The sequence below is a fragment of the Mustela nigripes genome, chromosome X (genome assembly GCF_022355385.1).
Source record: "Mustela nigripes isolate SB6536 chromosome X, MUSNIG.SB6536, whole genome shotgun sequence".
Taxonomy (NCBI): Eukaryota; Metazoa; Chordata; class Mammalia; order Carnivora; family Mustelidae; genus Mustela; species Mustela nigripes.
In genome coordinates this window covers 29641852-29662234 of record NC_081575.1, presented here as the reverse complement: position 1 = coordinate 29662234, position 20383 = coordinate 29641852, and the positions used below count along the sequence as shown (strand labels likewise).

General features: G+C 43.7%; 1 protein-coding gene across 1 annotated transcript in view; it reads right to left on the bottom strand.

Annotated features, from left to right (window-relative positions):
• The window catches only part of NKAP (NFKB activating protein), a 28134-nt gene extending 25842 nt beyond the window's left edge, over positions 1–2292 (bottom strand). Inside the window, exon 1 of the mRNA XM_059385188.1 lies at positions 1770–2292. Within this exon, the coding sequence (XP_059241171.1) occupies positions 1770–2155 (386 nt within the window). The 5' untranslated portion in view covers positions 2156–2292. The remainder of the gene's footprint in view (positions 1–1769) is intronic.
• Positions 2293–20383: the final 18091 nt, after the last annotated feature.

Genomic DNA, 20383 nt, shown 5'->3' with positions numbered 1-20383 from the left:
TCTCCAACCTAACTCAGTTTTTTATTGTTTCTGCTTCTATTCAGGAAGCCTAATGGCTAACACTCAAGTACTGTTCCAGGAACTAAATCATCACAACACTAAAAGCCTTGGCGCCAACTTTATCCCTTTTTAAGTGTTTACAAAATAAAGCTCAGAGAAGTTCAGAAACTTGCTCAGGGTCACACAACCATCAGGCAGCAAAGCATGATTTCAAACTCAAGGCAGTCCAATTCTGGAGCCTGTCCTCTTCATCACTATCCTTTATTCCCATTCTTGGAAAAAAAGATTTATGGAAGCCCCTCAATGCCTGTGATACTCTTAAATTTCTTTTCTAACACAGGGGACATGTAGGGGCGCCTGGGTGACTCAGGTGGTTAAGCCTCTGCCTTCTTTTTTTTTTTTAAGATTTTATTTATTTATTTGACAGAGAGAGAGATCACAAGTAGGCAGAGAGGCAGGCAGGGAGAGAGGAGGAAGCAGGCTCCCTGCTGAGCAGAGAGCCTGATGTGGGACTCGATCCCAGGAGATCATGACCTGAGCCCAAGGCAGCAGCTTAACCCACTGAGCCACCCAGGCGCCCAAGCCTCTGCCTTCTAAGGTCATGATCCTAGGGTCCTGGTATGGAGCTCCTTGCTCAGAGGGGAGCCTGCTTCTCCCTTTCCCTCTACCTGCTGCTCCTTCTCCCTCTGCTTGTACTCTCTCTGTCAAATAAATAAGTAAAATCTTTTTTTAAAAAAGAAAGAAAGAAAAGATTTTTAAAAATCTTTTTTAAAAAAGATTTTATTTATTTGACACAGAGAGAGATCACAAGTAGGCAGAAAGGCAGGCAGAGAGAGAGGGGAGAAGCAGGCTCTCCACGGAGCAAGGAGCCAGATGTGGGGCTCAATCCCAGAACCCTGAGATCACGACCTGAGCAGAAGGCAGAGGCTCAACCCACTGAGCCACCCAGGCACCCCAATAAATAACATCTTTAAAAAAGAGAGAGGACATGTAAAGCCCCCAGTACAATGCCTGATAGAATTTAACACTCAATAAGCATTAGATATTAAAACTTACATGGCAATAATTATAACCCTTTTCCTTTCTCCTCCTTAAACTACCCACTTTTCCACTCCAATACTCATTCCTGAGAGTGAATATCATTTTTCACCGTCGAATTAAGACCATTTAACAAGGCCTTTTTTCAATATAGCTTAATCAACAGTTTGGCAGATCACTTTTCCCGCGCCCAAATCATCTGGTCTCAGAGGGTTTTCTCTCCTCGGATTTAAACTCTTCCTCTCCAACTTTCCCGACTCGCCCCACAACATTTCCACCGTGCACATTCTGTGACCTCAAATCCGTCCAATCATTCAGCAAGCAACGGTGGCACGCCTACCAAATGCTAGGCACTGCTAATTTTGTGATCAATAAAACAGGTCTCTTCTTAGCCACGAGCTCAACGGAGTGCAAAATAAAAGCGCGCTTCCAAATAATAAAGACACAAGCGAGCGGGTACTGTAATTCGGGCAGGTCTGAGGCTCCCGACAGAACCGCTACAAGCCAGGAGGCAGAAGTAATAGCGGAGACACCGGAGCACGGTAAGAAGGGGCCCGAGGACGAGCGACAACCCAAGGGGAGAAAGGGGCGGAAAAAGGCGTGTTTTTCTGGAGGGCGGGGGGGACTGAAGGGATGGATAGAAAGGGGCGCTGGGCAGAGGGCGAAAAGCGAAAGTCCGACTGCGAAGTCGCGTGGGCTCCCGCAAGAGAAAGCGCGTCCGCCTCACTCACTTCTGCCGCAGGCTCTCCTCCCTCTCCTTGTCCAGAAGGCTGGGCCACGGCTTGTCGCTCCCGTAGGGGCGCGAGTAGCCGCCATAATACGCGGTCGAGGAGGCTGAAGCGAAAGTGCTGCCCCGCTGCGCTGAGGGCCGCTCCCGGGAGCGGGACCGCGAGCGGGAACGGTAGGACTGGTTTCGCGAGCCCTGACCGAAGCTGCCCAGCTGATGGCTGAGACCATTCCGAGAGCAAGAGTGCGAGCGAGATCTCGAGCGCGAGCGACGGCCCCGCGGGGAGCGGGCGGATCGGCTGGGCTTAGGGCTCCTGGACGAACTGCGACGCTTCCCCCCGGAGCCCGAGGCCGATCCCTCAGGGCTGCGCGAACCCGACACAGGGGCCATCGCGGCCGCTGGGTCCCCTAAACCGCTAGAGAAGGGGGCGTTCTCGCGAGCCTAGGAAGATCTCGGTCGGTTCGCGTCTCTAAGCCGCCGTCGCGCCACCGCCCGAACCCCAGGAAACCTTGGTAACAGTTCCGGGTACGTCGGCAAATCCCTTCCCCGGACCTAGGTGGTCCTGCCCAAGGGACGGGGATGTGTGTATCGGTGTAAAGAAGTCCGTGGGGCAACCGGATCCACTCATCCTTCCGGTCCCGAGTGAGGCTGCTCAAATCTCAACTGGATTCAGAGAGCGTGTTTTTTATCCTCGAGTTGAAATACCTGAAGAGAAGGGAGATAGGCTACAGGAGACATTTCACTGAGCGGCCTTGTGAATAACAAAGTCAATGTAAATAAATATATCTGTGTGTAGGAGTACACCCACCTCCCCACACACAATTTTTTCTTTTTCTTTTCTTTTTAAAAGATTTTTATTTATTTGAGAGAGCGCACCAGCAAGAGCGGATGGGGGGAACGGGGCGGGGGTGTGCAGAGGCAGAGGAAAAAGCAGGCTTCCCCGCTCAGCTAGGAGCTGGAGGTGGGGCTCTAACCCAGGACCTGGGGATCGTGATCTGAGCCTAGGCAGTCGCTTAAGGGGGCCACCCAGGCGTTCCCACACTTTTTTCTTTCTACTCTTAAACAAAATAAGGAGGGTTTATCGAAATTGGTGGTGAGCTATATGATGTCTAAGCCCCATTTTGCTCAGTTAGCTTAGAGGGCACAAATTCTTTGTTAATAATTTGAGCCTGATATGCTACAGTTAAGTTCGCAGCGGAGAGAAAACTGCTTATTTATTCCCCAGAAATTCATCACCACTAATATGCACCAGCAAAAGGAATTTGTAACCCCCTTCTTGGCTGGCCCCTTAAACTAGTACTATCATATGCTAGCTCAGCAATACATGGTTAATAGTTATTCTGTTCATTTTATACTACTTTTATTATTTAAAGATTTTATTTATTTATTTGACAGAGAGAGACACAGTGAGAGAGGGAACACAAGCAGGGGGAGTGGGAGAGGGAGAAGCAGACTTCCCACTGAGCAGGGAGCCCCATGTGGGGCTGGATTCCAGGACCCTGGGATCAGGATCTGAGCCTAAAGTAGCTGCTTAAGTATTGAGCCACCCAGGCGCCCCTTATACCGCTTTTAAATGAAAGAACATCTGAACACTAATTCTATTGACTTTAATTTTTGAAGGTACAATGAGTGTGCTACGGAAATTCAGAATCCAGTCTACTAGGAATTAGATGGCCTTATGGGCCTTTCCTTGTAAGAAGTAACTTATCAGACCATGAAAACTAATGCTGCCAATTATTGGAAATCTCCTTTTTTAGAAGTTAAGGGAAAGATGCTAACAGAATCTAAATAGGAAAAGCGGACAGCACTATTGGATATCTTCTATGTAAAAACAATTGATGATGGGATGAGGGCCAAGGACTGAATTGAGTAGGAGAAATTATATGATTTGGGATGGGGATTTGCAGAAATTTCTAATAAGAAATTAATCTAATTACCTAATCTAATTAATTGATTAAATTAATCTAATAAATAATTAATCTAATAAGTTTTGGATGGGGGTGCCTGGGTGACTCAGTCGATTAAGCATCTGCCTTCAGCTGAAGTCATGATCCCGGTGTCCTGTGATCAGCCACGCTTCTAGCTCGGGGCACAGTGGAGAGCTGTCTCTCCTTCTCGTTTGCCAGTATCTCTGCTTGTGTTCTCTCTCTCTCTCTCTCTCTCTGTCAAATAAATAAATAATAAAATCTTAAAAAAAAAAGTAAGTTTTGGATGGAAAACCTACACCTAACTTTTGTGACACTAGGCTGTACACTTTCACACCTACTGCCCACAGAAGCCAGCTTAGCAACAGCACTTGGTATACCTGCCCAACGGCTGGTAGGCATGCACTTTAGTTCCAATGACAAAACCCATACCCCAGCACCTCTGGTCGGGATGATACTAAAAAATAACAAAAAAGTTTTTAAAAAATAACCCGTTTAGTGTGAAGTGTGAAGCCATCTGGTCCTGGACTTTTGTTCATTGGGAGTTTTTTGACTAGGGATTCAATTTCATTATTAGTAATTGGCCTGTTCAGATTGTCTATTTATTCATGATTCAGTCTTGGAAGAGTGTATGTTTCTAGGAATTTATACATTTCTTCCAGATTGTGCAATTTGTTGACATATAATTTTTTGTAGTGCTCTCTTACAGTCCTTTGTGTTTCTGTGGTGTCACTGGTAAGTTCACTTTCATTTCTGATTTGATTCACCTGAGTCCCCTCTCTTTTTTTCTTGTTGAGTCTGGCTAAAGGTTTATCAATTTTGTTTATCTTTTCAAAGAACCAGCTCTTGATTTCACTGCCTTTCCTATTGCTGTTTTAGTCTCTATTTCATTTAATTCTGCTCTGATCTTTATTATTTCTTTCCTTCTATTAACTTTAGGCTTTGTTTGTTCTTATTCTAGTTCCTTTAGGTATAAGCCTGTTTATTTGAGGTTTTTGTTCCTTGAGGTAGGTTTGTATTGCTATAAACTTCCCTCTTAGAACTTCCTTTGCTATGTTCCAAAGTTATCTATCTATCTATCTGACAGAGACAGCGCAGACGGGGAGTGGCAGGCAGAGGGAGAAGCAGGCTCCCCACCGAGCAGGGAGCCCAATGCGGGGTTCCATCCCAAGACCCCAGGACCACAGCCCGAGCAAAGGCAGATGCTTAACCGACTGAGCTACCCAGGCACCCCTTTATTTTGTAATTTTTCCTTTTTTTCCCCAAAGATGTTTAATGTTATTTTTTCACTCAAAGTATTTTTTATTTCCTTTGACCATGCTTTTGCCCTAAAGAAAGTTCCTACAGATGTCTGCCTCTCCAGCACATACCCTAAAATTTGTCAATAAATCCTCACATAAGGCACAGGTGCTTTTCAAACTGTTGCCTCTGTGCTGGGTCTGGGTTTAGGCACCAGGCCTTTAGTAGTAGAGCCTCAGTTTTCTACAGCCCTCTGACTCCCCTGGAGTTATGGCCCTCTGATTTTCAAAGCCAGACATTACATAGGTTCATCTTCCTGGTTCAGGTCCCCAGGGCTGGAGGTGCCTGGATGATGGAGGAGCTCTGCACCTGTGATAGCCTCCCGCTTGTGGGTCACTGTCCTGGGGGTGTGGGTCCTGAGCACACTGCATCTCTGTCCTCCTTCCCTTCTTGATGTCACTTTTTCTTTATATCTTTAGATGAGCAAAAGTTGATCGGCTGGCCTTTGGGTTGTTCTCAGAGTGTGTAACTCTCTATGTAATTGCAGCCTTGCTGTGCCCGTGGGGGGAGCTGAGTTCAGGATTTCCCTATTCTGCCATCTGGATTCCCCATCCAGGGGCACACATTTTTAATTCTAATGAAGTCCAAGTTCTCAGTTCTTCTTTCATGGATTGTGCTGTTGGCAGTGTACATATATATTTTAAGATTTATGTATTTATTTCAGAAAGAGAGACGGAGAGCGAGAGTCTGGGGCGTCGGGGGTGGAGGGGCAGTGGGAGAGGGAGAGAGAAACTTTAGCAGACTCCTCACGCTGAGCATGGAGACGCCCGTTTGAGGTCAGAGACAGTGCAAACGGGGAGTGGCAGGCAGAGGGAGAAGCAGGCTCCCCACCGAGCAGGGAGCCCAATGCGGGGTTCCATCCCAAGACCCCTGTTGGTGTTGTATTTAGAAATCCTTTGCCGGGGGCATCTAGGTGGCTCAGCCAGGTAAGGTCAGACTCTTGGTTTCGGCTCAGGTCATGATCCCAGGCTCCTGGGATCGAGCCCCGCATAGGGCTTCTTGTTCAGCGGGGAGCCAGCTTCTCCCTCTCCCATTCCCCCTGCTTGTGTTCCCTCTCTCGTGTCTCTCTCTGTCAAATAAAAAAATAATAAAATATTTAGAAATAAATAACTAAATTTTACATTTCAATTGCTCACTGCTGGTATACAAGAAAATGACTGACCTTTGCATAGTAGCCTGTGCCCTGCAATTTTGCTATATAACCATTTATGCATTCCAGGAAGATTTGTTTGGTTGTTTTCTTTTTTTAAACAATTCTTTGGGAATTTCTACCTAAACAATCATGTCATCTGTGAATAAAGACTGTTTTATTTCTACCTTCCCCATCCACATACCTTTTTTACTCTGTCTTACTGCATTAGCTAGGACTTCCAGTATGATGTTTAATAGAAGTAGTAAGAGAGGACATCCCTGCTTTCTTCCTGATTGTAGTAGGGTAAAAGCATCTAATTTCTCACCACTAAATATGTTAATAACCGTAGGTTTTTCATAGATGTCGTTTATCATGTTGAGGACCTTCCTTTATATTCCAAGTTTGCTAAGTGTTTTTTTCTTTTTTTTAAAGTTTTTTATTTATTTGACTGAGAGAGAGAGAGCACACGCACAAGCAGGGAGAGAGATGGGCAGAGGGAGAGGGAGAAGCAGGCTCCCTGAGGGGCAGGAAACCCAATGTGGGGCTCGATCCCAGGACCCTGGGATCATGACCTGAGCCAAAGGCAGTCATTTTACCAACTGAGCCACTCAGGAGCTCCTTGCTGAGGGTTTTTAATATGAATTGGTGTTGGATTTTGTCAAATGCTTTTTCTATATCTGATGATATGATCATATCAGTCTTTAGGGATTGTTGATGTGATGGATTACATTAATTGACTTTTTGGGTGTGACCTAGCCTTGCATACCAGAGATAAATCCTAGCTGCTCATAGTATATAATTCTTTTCAGACATTGTTGGATTTGATCTGCTAATATTTGGTTGAGGATTTTTGCATCCATATTCATGAGAGGTATTGCTCTTTGATTTGCCTTTTTTATAATGTGTTGTCTGGATTTAGTATTAGGGTAATGCTGACCTCAAAGAATAAGTTAGGAAGCATTCCCTTGCTTCTATTTTCTAAACCAGATTGTAGAGAAGTCATATCATTTCTTCATTAAATTCTTGGTAGAATTCCCCCAGTGAACCCATTTGTGCCTGGTGCTTTCTGTCTTGGAAGGTTATTAATTATTGATTCAATTTTAAAATAGATTTAGGCCTATTCATATAGTCTATTTCTCTTTCTATGAGTATTGTTAGATTGTTTTTCAAAGAATTGGCCTTTTGTTCCAGGTTATCAAATTTGTGGCCACAGAGTTGTTCATAATATTCTTTTATTATTCTTTTAATGTCAACAGAATCAGAAATGACATCTCCCTTTCATTTTTTTTAAAGATTTATTTATTTATTTGACAGAGAGATCACAAGTAGACAGAGAGGCAGGCAGAGAGAGAGATAGAGAGAAGCAGGCTCCCCGCTGAGCAGAGAGCCCGACATGGGACTCGATCCCAGGACCCCGAGATCATGACCCCAAGATCATGACTCGAGCCGAAGGCAGCGGCCCAACCCACTGAGCCACCCAGGTGCCCCCCCCCCCTTTATTTTTTGTTGGTAGCAATTTGTGTCTTCTCTCTTTTTCACCTTGGCTAGCCTGAATAGATACCTATCACTTTTATCAATATTTTCAAATACCCAACTTTTGGTTTCATTGATTTTTCTCTACTGTTTTCTTGTTTTCAGTTTCATTGATTTTTGCTCTGATTTTTATTATCTTTTCTTTTGCTTACTTGGATTTAATTTGCTTTTCTTTCTCTAGGTTCCTAAGATGGAAACTTAGATTATTAATATTATTATTTTTTAAGATTTTATTTATTTATTTGACAGAGAGAGACACAGAGAGAGAGAGAGGGAACACAAGTGGAGGGAGTGGGATAGGTAGACGCTGGCTTCCCGCAGAGCAGGGAGCCCAATGCGGGGGATTGATCCCAGGACTCTGGGATCATGACCAGAGCCAAAGGCAGACGCTTTAACGACTGAGCCACCCAGGCGCCCTGGAAACTTAGATTATTAATTATAGATTTTCCTTCTTTTCTAATATATGCATTCAGTGTGACCAATGCCCCTCTATGCACTAATTTTATTTGCATCCCCAAATTTTGACAAGCTGTGTTTTCATTTCCATTTAGCTCAAAATTTCTTTTTCAGATTCTTTTGAGATTTATTCTTTGATCCGTGTGTTTTATGGCCCAGAATATAGTCTATCTTAGTGAATGTACCTTGTGAGCTTGAAAAGAATGTGCCTTTGGCTGTTGTTGAAGTATTCTATAAATGTCAATCAGATCTAGTTTATTGATGGTGCTCTTAGTTCAATTATATTTGATTACACTGATATTCTATCTGTTGTCTTTGGCAATGAGTAATAGAGAGAGGATGAAGTCCTCAAGTACAAGAATGCATTTGTTTTTTTCTCCTTGCAGTTCTGTCCATTTTTGACTCACGTATTTTGACACTGTGTTGTTAAGCGTGTATACATTAAGGATTACTGTCTTCTGGAAAACTGAGGCTTTTGCTGTTACATAATGCCCCTCATTATCGCTGATAATTTTCCTTGCTCTGAAGCATGCTTTGTCACAGATACTCCAGCTTTCTTTTGCTTAGTGTTAGCATGGTATATCTTTCTGAATATCATTACCTTTAAGCTATCTGTGTCTTTATCTTTATTTTTTTAAGATTTATTTATTTATTAGAGAGAGAGAGCACGAGTAGGAGGGCAGAGGGGAGAGAGAATGTCAAGTGTACTCTGCACAAAGTGTGGAGCCTGACTCCGGGCTCCATCTCACCACCCAAGGGGTCACCACCTGAGCCGAGACAAAGAGTTGGGCACTTAACTGCATCACTTGGGCACCCCTGCATCCATTTATTTATTTATTTATTTATTTGTATATTTGAGATCTTATTGGTTTATTTGAGAGAGAGAGAGCTCACAAGCAGGGGGAGCAACAGAGGGAGAGGGAGAAGTAGCCTCCCCACCAAGCAGGGAGCCCAACATGGGGCTTGATCCCAGGACCCTGAGCCCAAGACAGACACTTAACTGATTGAGCCACAAGGCACCCTGTATCTTTATATTTAAAGTTGGTTTCTGGGGTGCCTGGTTGGCTCAGTCAGAGGAGGGTGTAACTTTCGATCTCAGGATTGCGAGTTCAAGCCCCGTGTTAGGTGTAGAAATTACTTAAAAATAAAATCTTTGAAAAATTAAAAAAAAATAAAGTAGTTTTCTTGTAGGTGATATATAGTTGGTGTTTATTTATTTATTTCAAGATTTTATTTATTTATTTGACAGAGAGAAAGACACAGTGAGAGGGGGCAGAGAGAGAGGGAGAAGCAGGTCTCCCGCTGAGCAGGAAGCCCAATGTGGGGCTCAATCCCAGGACCCTGGGATCATGACCTGAGCCGAAGACAGATGCTTAACAACTGAGCCACCGAGGGGCCCCTTATTTATTTATTTTTATCCAAACTTACAATCTGTATCTTTTAATTGGCGTTTTAAGACTATTCACATTTAAAATTAGTATTGGTATATTCTGATGAATATCTACCATTTTAATAATAGTTTTCTATTCTTTGTCATTGTTCTTAGTTTCTCCTTTGTCTTCCACTCTTTTTCTGCCTTCTCTGGTTTTAATTGAACTTTTTAATATGATTCAATTTTCTCTCCTCTCTTAACATATCAGTAACACTTGGAAATTTTTTTTAGTGGCTGCCATAAAATTGGCAAAGTACATTTACGACAAATAAGTCCACTTTCAAATAACACTAGATCATTTCACTGGTAGCACAAGTACCTTACGCACAGTAGACCCAGTTCCTATCTTCTGTCTTTCATAACAGTGCTGTCATTCATTTCACTTATCCATATACTATAATCACTGAATACATTTTTGCTATTACTATTTTGAATAAACCATTATCTGTTAGATCAAATAGGACTATTATAAATAGGGGCACCTGGGTGGCTCAGTAGGTTAAGCATTTGACTCTTGGTATTGGCTCAGGTCATGATCCCAGGGTCTCTGCTCAGCAGGGAGTCTGCTTCTCCCTCTCTCTCTGCCCCTCCTTCTCTCTAAAAATAGATAAGCAAATATTTAGAAAAAAGAGTATTATGAATAAAATATCTCATCTTACCTTCACTTATTATTTCTCTAATACTTTTCCTTTCTTTATGCAAACTGAGTTTCTGACTTATATTATTTTCCTTGTCTCTAAGCACTTCTTGCAAAGCAGGTATATTGGTGACACATTTAAAAGTTTTATTTGTCCAAGAAAGTCTTTATTTCTCTACACTTTTGAGGGATAATTTTGATGGATACAGAATTCTAGGTTAGTGATATTTTCCCTCCGATGCTTTAAATATTTCACTTCACTCTTCTTGCTTGCATATTTCCTGAAGAGAAGTCTGATATGATTCTTACCTGTTCCTGTATAGGAACAAGTTTTGTTTTTTTCCCCAATTTGGCTTCTTTCAAAATTTTTCTCCTTGTCTTTGACTTCCTCCACTTTGAATATGATAAGGCCAAGTATAGGTTTTTTTGTTATTTATACTGCTCGATGTTCTTTGAACTTCCTTGATGTGTTGCTTGGCATCTGCCATTAATTTGGAAAAATTCTCTGCCAGTATTACTCTTTTATTTTTTTTTTAAGGTTAAAATTTTTTTTTGAGTATAGTTGACACAAAATGTTGTATTAGTTCTAAGTGTACAGCATAGTGGTTCAGTGCAATCCCTATCAAAATACCAATAGCGGGGTGCCTGGGGAGCTCAGTCAGTTGAGCATCTGACTCTTGGTTTTGGCTCAGGTCATGATCCTAGGGTTGTAAGATCAAGCCCTAAGTTGGGCTCTGCACTGGGCAGGGAGGCTGCTTAATATTCCCTCTTTCTCCTTCTCCCTCTGCCCCTCTCCCCTGCTTATGCTCTTTCTCTCTCTCAAAAGAAAAAAAAATAGCAACAGCATTTTTCACAAAGCTAAAACAATACTGCAATTTGTATGGAACCACAGAAGACTCCCAGTAGCCAAAGCAATCTTGAGAAAGAAAAACAAAGCTGGAGGTATCTGGAACAGAACAGAGAGCCCAGAAGTAAACCCATGCTTATATGGTCAATTAATCTATGCCAAAGGAGGGGCGCCTGGGGGGCTCAGTCAATTATGTCTCCAACTCTTGATTTGGGCTCAGGTCATGATCTTACAATTGTGAGATTGAGCCCCAAGTCAGGCTCTGTACTGGAGTGTGGAGCCTGCTTAGGATCGTCTCTCCCTCTCCCCCTCCTCTTTCTCTCTTAAAAAAAAAAAATCTATGCCAAAGGAGACAAGAATATACAATAGGGAAAATGGTCTCTTTAATAAATGGAGTATGGAAAACTAGACAGCAATGTGCAAAAGAATGATAGGTGTAGAGATTACATAACTTAAATTTTTTTTAAAAAGGCAATTTTCAGGGGCGCTTGGGTGGCTTAGTTGGTTAAGTGTCTTCCTTCAGCTCAGGTCATGATCCCGAGGTCCTGGGATAGAGCCCTGCATCTGGCTTCCTGCTCAGCGGGGAGCCTGCTTCTCCCTTCTCCCTCTCAATCAGCCCTTCTCCCCCAACTCATGTTCTCTCTCGCTCACTCTTTTCTCTCTCTCAAATAAATAAATAAATAACCTTTTTTTAAAAAAGGCCTTTTTCAGTTCTGTCACAGTGTTTTTGATTTTTAGTATTTCCTTTTGATTCTTTCTTAGTGTTTTTATCTCCTGGCTTATATTATTCATCTGTTCTAACATGTTGTCCACTTTTTTCAGGAAAGCCTTTAGCGTATTAACCATAGTTATTTTAATCCCAGATCACATAATTCCAAGATTTCTGCCATATTTGAGTCTGCTTGAGAATGCTTTGTCTCTTCAGAATATTTTTTTTTTCGGTTTTTAGTATACCTTACACTTTTTTGTTGAAAGCCACACATGATGTATTGGATAAAAGAATTGTATAGTTTTCAGGAGGAGGTTTTCTGTTTATCTGGCTGGGAATGAGGCTGTGTTCACTGTTGGCTGTAGGTTTCAGAGGCTAAAATGTCCTTTGGTGGTGTTGGTTTTGTCTCCACTGTCTTGTTTGAGTTTTCCTAAACACTTGTCCTTAGACGGGGTAAGAGGCTTACCATTCCTTTAGCTGTATCCCACTGTTATTGTAATGGAGCACTATTGATTTTTTGGTGGTAGGTTAGGTGTATAGTCCTACGATTAGATCTCTGTCTTTTAGGCAGCCTGTGTCCCTAGGCTGGGGCCATTACAGTGCTTCCCAGCTTCCCATGTTTTCCTTTAGCTGAAACAGGAAGGCTAGAGGGGACCAGAGCTGGGTATTACCTGTCCCCCCACCCCAACTAGGCTTTGGGAAAACCCACGTCTCTGAAGCTCCGGTTAGTTCCCTTTCAGGGCAGGCCTTGGTTGAGAAAAAGAGAGCGCTTTAGACATGTTTTAAAACATCTTTCCGGGGCGCCTGGGTGGCTCAGTGGGTTGAGCCGCTGCCTTCAGCTCGGGTCGTGGTCTCAGGGTCCTGGGATCGAGCCCCACGTCGGGCTCTCTGCTCAGCGGGGAGCCTGCCTCCCTCTCTCTCTCTTTCTCTGCCTGCCTCTCTGCCTACTTGTGATCTCTGTCTGTCAAATAAATAAATAAAATCTTTTAAAAAAATAAATAAATAAAAATAAAACATCTTTCCCCCTGGGCACCTGGGTGGCTCAGTCGGTTAAGCATCTGCCTTTGGCTCAGGTTATGATCCCAAGGCCCTGGGATTGAGCCCTGCATCACGTTCCCTGCTCAGATAGGAGTCTGCTTCTCCCTCTGCCTCTGCCTTTCTCTGCCACCCCCCCACCTGTGTTATCTCTCTCTCTCAAAATAAATAAATAAGTAATATCCTTAAAATATTTTCCCTCTTGGGGCTCCTGGGTGTCTTAGTCGTTAAGTGTCTGCTTTCAGCTCAGGTTTTGATCCCAGAATCCTGGGATCAAGCCCTGCATCAGGCTCCTTGCTCAGCAGGAAACCTGCTTCTCCCTCTCCCACCCCCCGCCCCCCCGACCCCCGCTTGTGTTCGGTCTCTTGCTGTGTCTCTCTCTGTCAAACAAATAAATAAAATCTTTAAAATATTTTCCCTCTCTCTCAGCTATAAGCAAGAGTGGATATTTCTCCAATTTTTACAGTGATAGCTCCTCCGAACCCTTCCCCTGCCAGAGTATTAACTCCTCAAGGTTGTCCATACTGAGCTTCTCAAATTTGCCAATTACAGTTTAATGTGTCCCAGCTCATACCGGCTCCAGCTGCTTGAACTCACTCTGTCTTTCAAATAAATAAATAAGATCTTTTAAAAAATAAAGTGGGTACAGAAAAGAAAGGTACGTGGCTTGGAAGAGCCACATGATATGATAGGACCGGTTCTCTGTGGGTGCCAGCCTTTTACTGCCAGGCCAATGAATATTTGTCTCAGTTGCCAAATTAAGAAATCCCATGAGAGAGGTCCACAAAGGTAGAGGAGAATATGCTTGCTAAGAAAGATGATCTGGGGGGCGCCTGGGTGGCTCAGTGGGTTAAGCCTCTGCCTTCGGCTCAGGTCATGGTCTCAGGGTCCTGGGATTGAGCCCCGCATCGGGCTCTCTGCTCGGCGGTGAGCCTGCTTCCCCCTCTCTCTGCCTGCCTTTCTGCCTACTTGTGATGTCTCTCTCTCTCTCTCTCTGTCAAATAAATAAATAAAATCTTAAAAAAAAAAAAAGAAAGATGATCTGGCTAAGGTAAGGATTAGCTCTCACTGGAACACCTTATTGCTTTGGCTTAATGGGAGGAGCGAGTGTAAGGAAAGTCTCAGATGAATCCCCAAACAAAAGTAATAGCACATGGCATTCCTAGGACCAGGGGTGTGTTACCATAGCAACTGACTCCTGAGGTGTCCACTCAAGGTTTTGAGAACCCCAGTCTTCATCCTGGGCTATAGCAAGTCATTTCGCCTTACCTACTAGGAAAGGCCATGAAGGACTCTGTTTTAGCTCCATTATTCCACATCTGGGATCCCAACCCTCCCTAGAAATGTCACATCAGCACCAAATGACTGCATGCTAGTTCAGTCCATGCATGGGGTGCTCAGAGTGAACCCAGTGATAAGCACAGCACCCCATGATCAGAGAACTCTGGCAAGGGCGCATGTGCTCTCTCTCTCTCTCTCCCGGACAAATAAATTTAATTAAATTTAATTTTTTAAATATTTAAAAAATATTTTAAATTAAATTAAATTAAATTAAAATTATATTAATTTAAATTTAAATTTAATTTAATTTAAAAAGATCTCTGGAAAATGGGGACACCTGGGTGACTTAGATTGTTAAGCATCTGGTTCTTGATTTCAGCTCAGGTCATGATCTCAGGGTCGTAGGATCAAGCCCTGTGTCACGCTCCCCACTCAGCACAGAGTCTGCTGGAGAAGCTCTCTCTCCCTCTGCCCCACCTCCCACTATCTCTCTTTTTCCTCTCTCAAATAAATAAATCAATCTTAAAAAAAAAAAAAAACCTCTGGCAGATGTATTTCTGTTCTTAAGACAACTCAGAATAAACCCTGTTCCCCAACTTTGTATACAACTGCAGTAACTCTTCTCTTCATTGAAAAACTTACTTTTCACACTTATCTCGAGGGAGACTTTAATTGTTGGACGTGAAACTACTTTAGAAAGAAAGATCCAGAATTTTTATACTACTGTAAAATGCTGAAATGACTGCACTCCTCCTGAGATCGTGTTTATAACTTATCAGCCAAAACTAACATCCCAGAGAGTGGGAAAGGTACTCATTCCTCTTCGAGGCCGTCTGAGCATAAAACAAGAAATGTTGGTAGCGTCTCAGACTAGACCCGAGTGTGAAGTGCAGGATATGAGCTGAAGACTGTTGGGCCTTCAGTCTCAGCGTGGCAAGGCCACGTGTTTGACTAAAATTGTTTCTTTCTCAGAATCTTCTGGTGAGGATGACAGTGGGCATGCACAGGTGCATTCCAGAACGTTCCTCTCAGTCTGGGGCCTGGGGGTAGCATTAACCTCCTCTCTGCAGATGGCACACATGACAAGCAACTGCTTTGCTGACATCTGACACCCACACATGTGAAGGGAAGAGCAAAAGGAGTGGACAACACAGCACAAAGCTCATGCTTTCCCAGAATGAACCAGAGCCTCTCTTTCCATTGGGAACGTATGGTCTCTGTGAAATCGGTCTTTCATTAACCCCACTGAGAGGAAATCTTGAGGTAGTGAAGGTCCCTTCACTTGGCAACCACTTCATAGCAGGACCTTGGTGGTCATGATTCCCCCCTTTTTTTGAAAAAAGATTTGATTTACTTGACACAGGGAGAGAGGTAGTGAGAGAGCACAAGCAGCCACTTTTAACTAAAAACTCCCTTAAAGAAGCCTTGCCCTGCTCCAGCCGGCTCAAGGCCAAGTTTGTATTGAGAAGAATGCTTTTTAAAAAGCAGGCATGGGGGACTTGGGTGACTCAGCCGGCTGAGCGTCCCCATCTCCGTTTCAGCTCAGGTCACGATCTCAGGGTCCTGGGATCCAGCCCTACATCGGGCTCCCTCTCCATCTGCCCCTCCCTCCCCCTACTCCTGCACATGTGCAGGAGCTCTAAATAAATAAATAAATAAATAAAGATAAAAATAAAAAAAAATAAAAAAAAAAAGAAACTCCCATCCAGGGGCGCCTGGGTGGCTCAGTCGTTAAGCATCTGTCTTCAGCTCAGGTCATGATTCCAGAGTCCTGGGATTGAGCCCCGCAGCAGGAACCTGCTTCTCTCTCTCAGCAACCACATGCTCTCTTTCTCTGTCTCTCTCAAATAAATAAATAAAATCTTAAAAAATAATCTGTATGCTATTAAAGCCATTTGATGCACAGACACAAACATGCTGAGAATCTACCTCTTTACTGAAACATACAAAAATGTGCCCTACTCAAAAATGGGTTGGGGGTGCTGGGTGGCTCAGCTGGTTAAGCATCTGATTCTTGGTTTTAGCGCAGATTCTTGGGGTCAGGAGACCGAGCCCGTGTTGGGCTCCATGCCCAGTGTGGAGCCTGCCCAGGATTCTGTCTCTCCCTCTCCCTCTGCTCTTCCAGCTTGCATACGCACGCTCTCTCGCTCTTTCTCAAATAAATAAATAAATCTTTAAAGAAAACAACAATGCACTGACTTTGTTCCTTTATTCACTCATTTAACAGGCATTTGAGGTACTCTCAACGCTGGGCTATGCACAATTAGAATCTGGCAGAAAAATACTTTGGAAAAACTGTCACGGAGACCGTACCTTAGTAAAGAGGGACTACAACATGCTGCTGCTGATGGGGGCCCATTCCAGGCCAAAGGGAGACCAGGACAGAGGAGAAAAGGACAGCATAGGCTGCCCAGGCGACAGTGGCTCCAGAAAAACCCATTTCCAGGTGGGCTCCAGAACAAGGAGGCATTACAGAGTCCATCCAAGATCATGCCCACAAGGTGGCCCAATGTGATGGGGGGCCATATTTCTGTATATTAATGCCCTCTGACATCTCCACTTGACCCTTCTATTCTTAAACCAAACCTTCAATCAGAGGGGGAAAAAAGACTGGTTTAGTATATTGAGAAATTACTTTCATAATTTAAAAACCCTGGGGTGCCCGGCTGACTCAGTCAGAGGAGCATGTGACTCTTGATCTTGGGATTGGGGATCATGAATTTGAGCCCCACAATGGGTATAGAGATTACTAAAAAATAATAAAAATAAACTTTAAAACCCCATGGGGCACCCTGGTGGCTCAGTTGTTTAGCGTCTGCCTTTGGCTCAGGTCATGATCCCAGGGTCCTAGGATTAATTCCTGCATCCAACTCCTTGCTCATCGGGGAGCCTGCTTCTCCCTCTCCCTCTGCCACCGTGCGTGCTCTCTCTCTCTCTCTCTCTCTCAAATAAAATCTTTAAAACAAAACAAAACAGGGGCACCTGGGTGGCTCAGTTGGTTAAGCATCTGCCTTTGGCTTGGGTCATGATCCAGGGTACTGGGATCGAGTTGGGCTCCTTGCTCAGTAGGGAACCTGCTTTTCCCTCTCCCTCTGCCTGCTGCTCCCCCTGCTTGTGCGCGCGCGCTCTCTCTCTCTGTCAAATAAATAAATTAAATCTTCAAAAAAAGAAAAAAAGAAAAACAACAACAAAAAGACAAACCCACAATATACAACTCTTTATGCCATTGAGATATTAAACTCCGGAGGGAAGCTAATTTCTTTTTATCAGTAAAATATCTTAGGAAAGTTACCACTACAGCCCCTTCCCTTTGGTTTACCCTTAGTGAGCATCTACTATGTGCTAAGCTTTCGGCTAGACTTCCTGCTTTATCTCTCTCTTCCCACCTTTAATATTCTTTAATGGTTTTTCCAGCTCTTGGATGTAGGTCCAGCTGATGAATGACACCTGGTACGTGCTGCTGCTAAGCCTGGTAACAAGACAAAGAAATGTCGGTATCTTGACAGCAGTTCACCAGGGACCCGCTGCCCCTGCCCCCGACTCTCTAGGGACAATGTTACCCTGGTTGTGGGGGAAGCTGGTGAAAACTTCTGGAGTCGAAAGTAAATATTCAATAGGAGCAGATTGGATTTTTAAACAGGTTTCCCTCCAAGGTATCTAAGGGGTTATTCATCCTCTGAAACCTCTTTTGAGAGTTAAAAAGATGATCTGACAAGGAAGGTCTGGGCATTGTGGCTTCTTACTAGAACATAAGAGTTGCTGATGCCCTGAATACTGCCTTGATATTTTAGCCTGTAGAGTTAAGGAAAATTTAGATAAACTGGGTCTAAATTCACTAAACCTCAATACTGCCAGATCTGAATCCCAATTCCATGACTGCACTCTTACACATACCGTGGAACAAAGCTAACTCATCCTGCATTTTGGTTTTCATCCGTACTCTCTCTTTTTAAAAAGACTTTATTTATTTGACACAGAGAGATCACAAGTAGGCAGAGAGGCAGGCCAGGGGGTGGTAGTAGCAGGCTCACTGCTGAGCAGAGAGTCCCATGCGGGGCTCGATCCTGGGACCCTGAGATCATGACCTGAGCTGAAGGCAGAGGCTTAACCCACTGAGCCACCCAGGTGCCCCTCATCTGTACTCTCTTAATATAACTTACGATTTTCTCTGGTCTCAACTGGTAATCTTTTGACGTACAAATCAGACATCACTGCCTGAACAAATGAAAAAGTATTTTAAAGATTTTATTTATTTATTTGACAGAAATCACAAGTAGACAGAGAGGCAGGCAGAGAGAGAGGGGAAAACAGGCTTCCCGCTGAGCAGAGAGCCTGATGTGGGGCTCAGTCCCAGGACCCTGAGACCATGACCCAAGCCAAAGGCAGAGGCTTAACCCACTGAGCCACCCAGGCACCCCTGAAAAAGTATTTTATATTGACACATGCAAGACTCTGGCCTAAATTGAAAGCCTCTCTACCAAAACCAAATTTCATAAAACCCACCTCTTCAAAATAGTACTGTCAAAAAAATATATCCTTAGGGGTTAGAAATTCCATGAGAATATTCACTCCCAGTTTGATGTGTGCCGTATCTGCAAGGCTATGTTTGTACGCAATTCTTTTCTAACATTTTCACCCTGCTTAGCTCAGTTGAAACTTTTTTCAAAATTGTTCTTATTTCCCGTTTTAGCACCAAAAGAAAATTGTTCTCATTTGCTTCCATTTTTAGACAAATGTCCAGTTTCCTCCAACCCTCCACTATAAAGTGAGTATTTTAAGCAATGTTTTCAGGCTGACACATTAAAGTATTTCAGAAAATTAAAAGGTAGGGCTACCACTGTCTACAGTGCTTTACCCAGACTAAAACAACAACAGGAGAACTAGGCACTCAGACTTTAAAAGCTTTCTCCCTGTGGGGCACCTGTGTGACTCAGTCAGTTAAGAGTCTATTGGTTGGTTGAATCTTGGTTTCCACTCAGGTCGTGAACTCAGGGTTGTGAGATGGAGCCCCGCATTGGGCTACAAACTCAGCCAGGAGTCCGCTTGAGATTCTCTCTCACTCTCCCCCTCTGCTCCTCCTTTGGTTCGGGTGCTCGCTCAAATACATAAAGTCTTTACAGGCGCCTGGCTGGTTTGGTCGGTTGGGCGTCTGCCTTTGGCTCCAGTCATGATCCTGGGATCATGGCTCCCATGATCCTCATCCTCATCCCTAGATGAGCCCCACGGCGGGCTCCCTGCTCAGCGGGGTGTCTGCTTCTCCCTCTGTCCTTTACCCCTCTCGTGCTCTCTCTCAAAATGAATAAATAAAATCTATTTAAAAATGAAGTCTTTTAGGGGCGCCTGGGTGACTCAGGGGTTTAAGCCTCTGCCTTCATCTCAGTCATGGTCTCAGGGTGTTGTCAGGCTCTCTGCTCAGCGGGGAGCCTGCTTCCCTTCCTCTCCCTCTGCTTGCCTCTCTGCCTACTTGTGATCTCTCTCTCTGTCAACTAAATAAATAAAATCTTTTAAAAAAAGTTTAAAAAAAAAGTCTTTTAAAAAAATAGGAAATAAAGCTATCGCCCTGCATCAGTCTTCGTGTAAATGAACAGACGTTACGCATATAATATGTTGTCTGTGTGTGAATACTTCCCTCACCCAAAGCCCTGAATATTTATAAATCCACGTTTTTTGTGGATTTAGCTAAGAACTTACACCTGGTTTTAAATATTTGAAATAACAATGCAGGGGCACATGGGTGGCTCAGTGGATTAAACATCGGACTTCAGCTCTGGTCATGATCTCAGCATCCTGGGATCAAACCCCATGCCCCCAGGATCTGGCACTCAGTGGTAAGTCTGCTTCTCCCTTTCCCTCTGGCCCTCCCCCGCTCTCTCTCTCAAATGGAAAAAATCTTTTTAAAAAAGATTTTATTTATTCATTTGACACAGAGAGAGAGAGATCACAAGTAGGCAGAGAGGCAGGCAGAGAGTGAAGGGGAAGCAGACTTCCTGCTGAGCAGAGAGCCTGATGCGGGGCTCGATCCCAGGACCCTGAGATCATGACCCCAAGGCAGAGGCTCAACCCACTGAGCCACCCAGATGCCCCATCAAATGAATAAAATTTTAAAAAAATTTAAAGTAAATAATATAGTCTAATCCTCTCCTAACCTAGATCTTCCATGTGTTAATGTGCATACTTTCCAGATTTGACCCAACCCCAACATGACTCCACCCACAAATGTTCCCTAAACCACACACCTTAGAAGGAGTTGAGCTTTGTTTATATCTAATTTTGCACAGGAAGTTTTGTACAGAAAACAGGACAAGCAGTTTCTTTTTTTTATTTTATTGCTT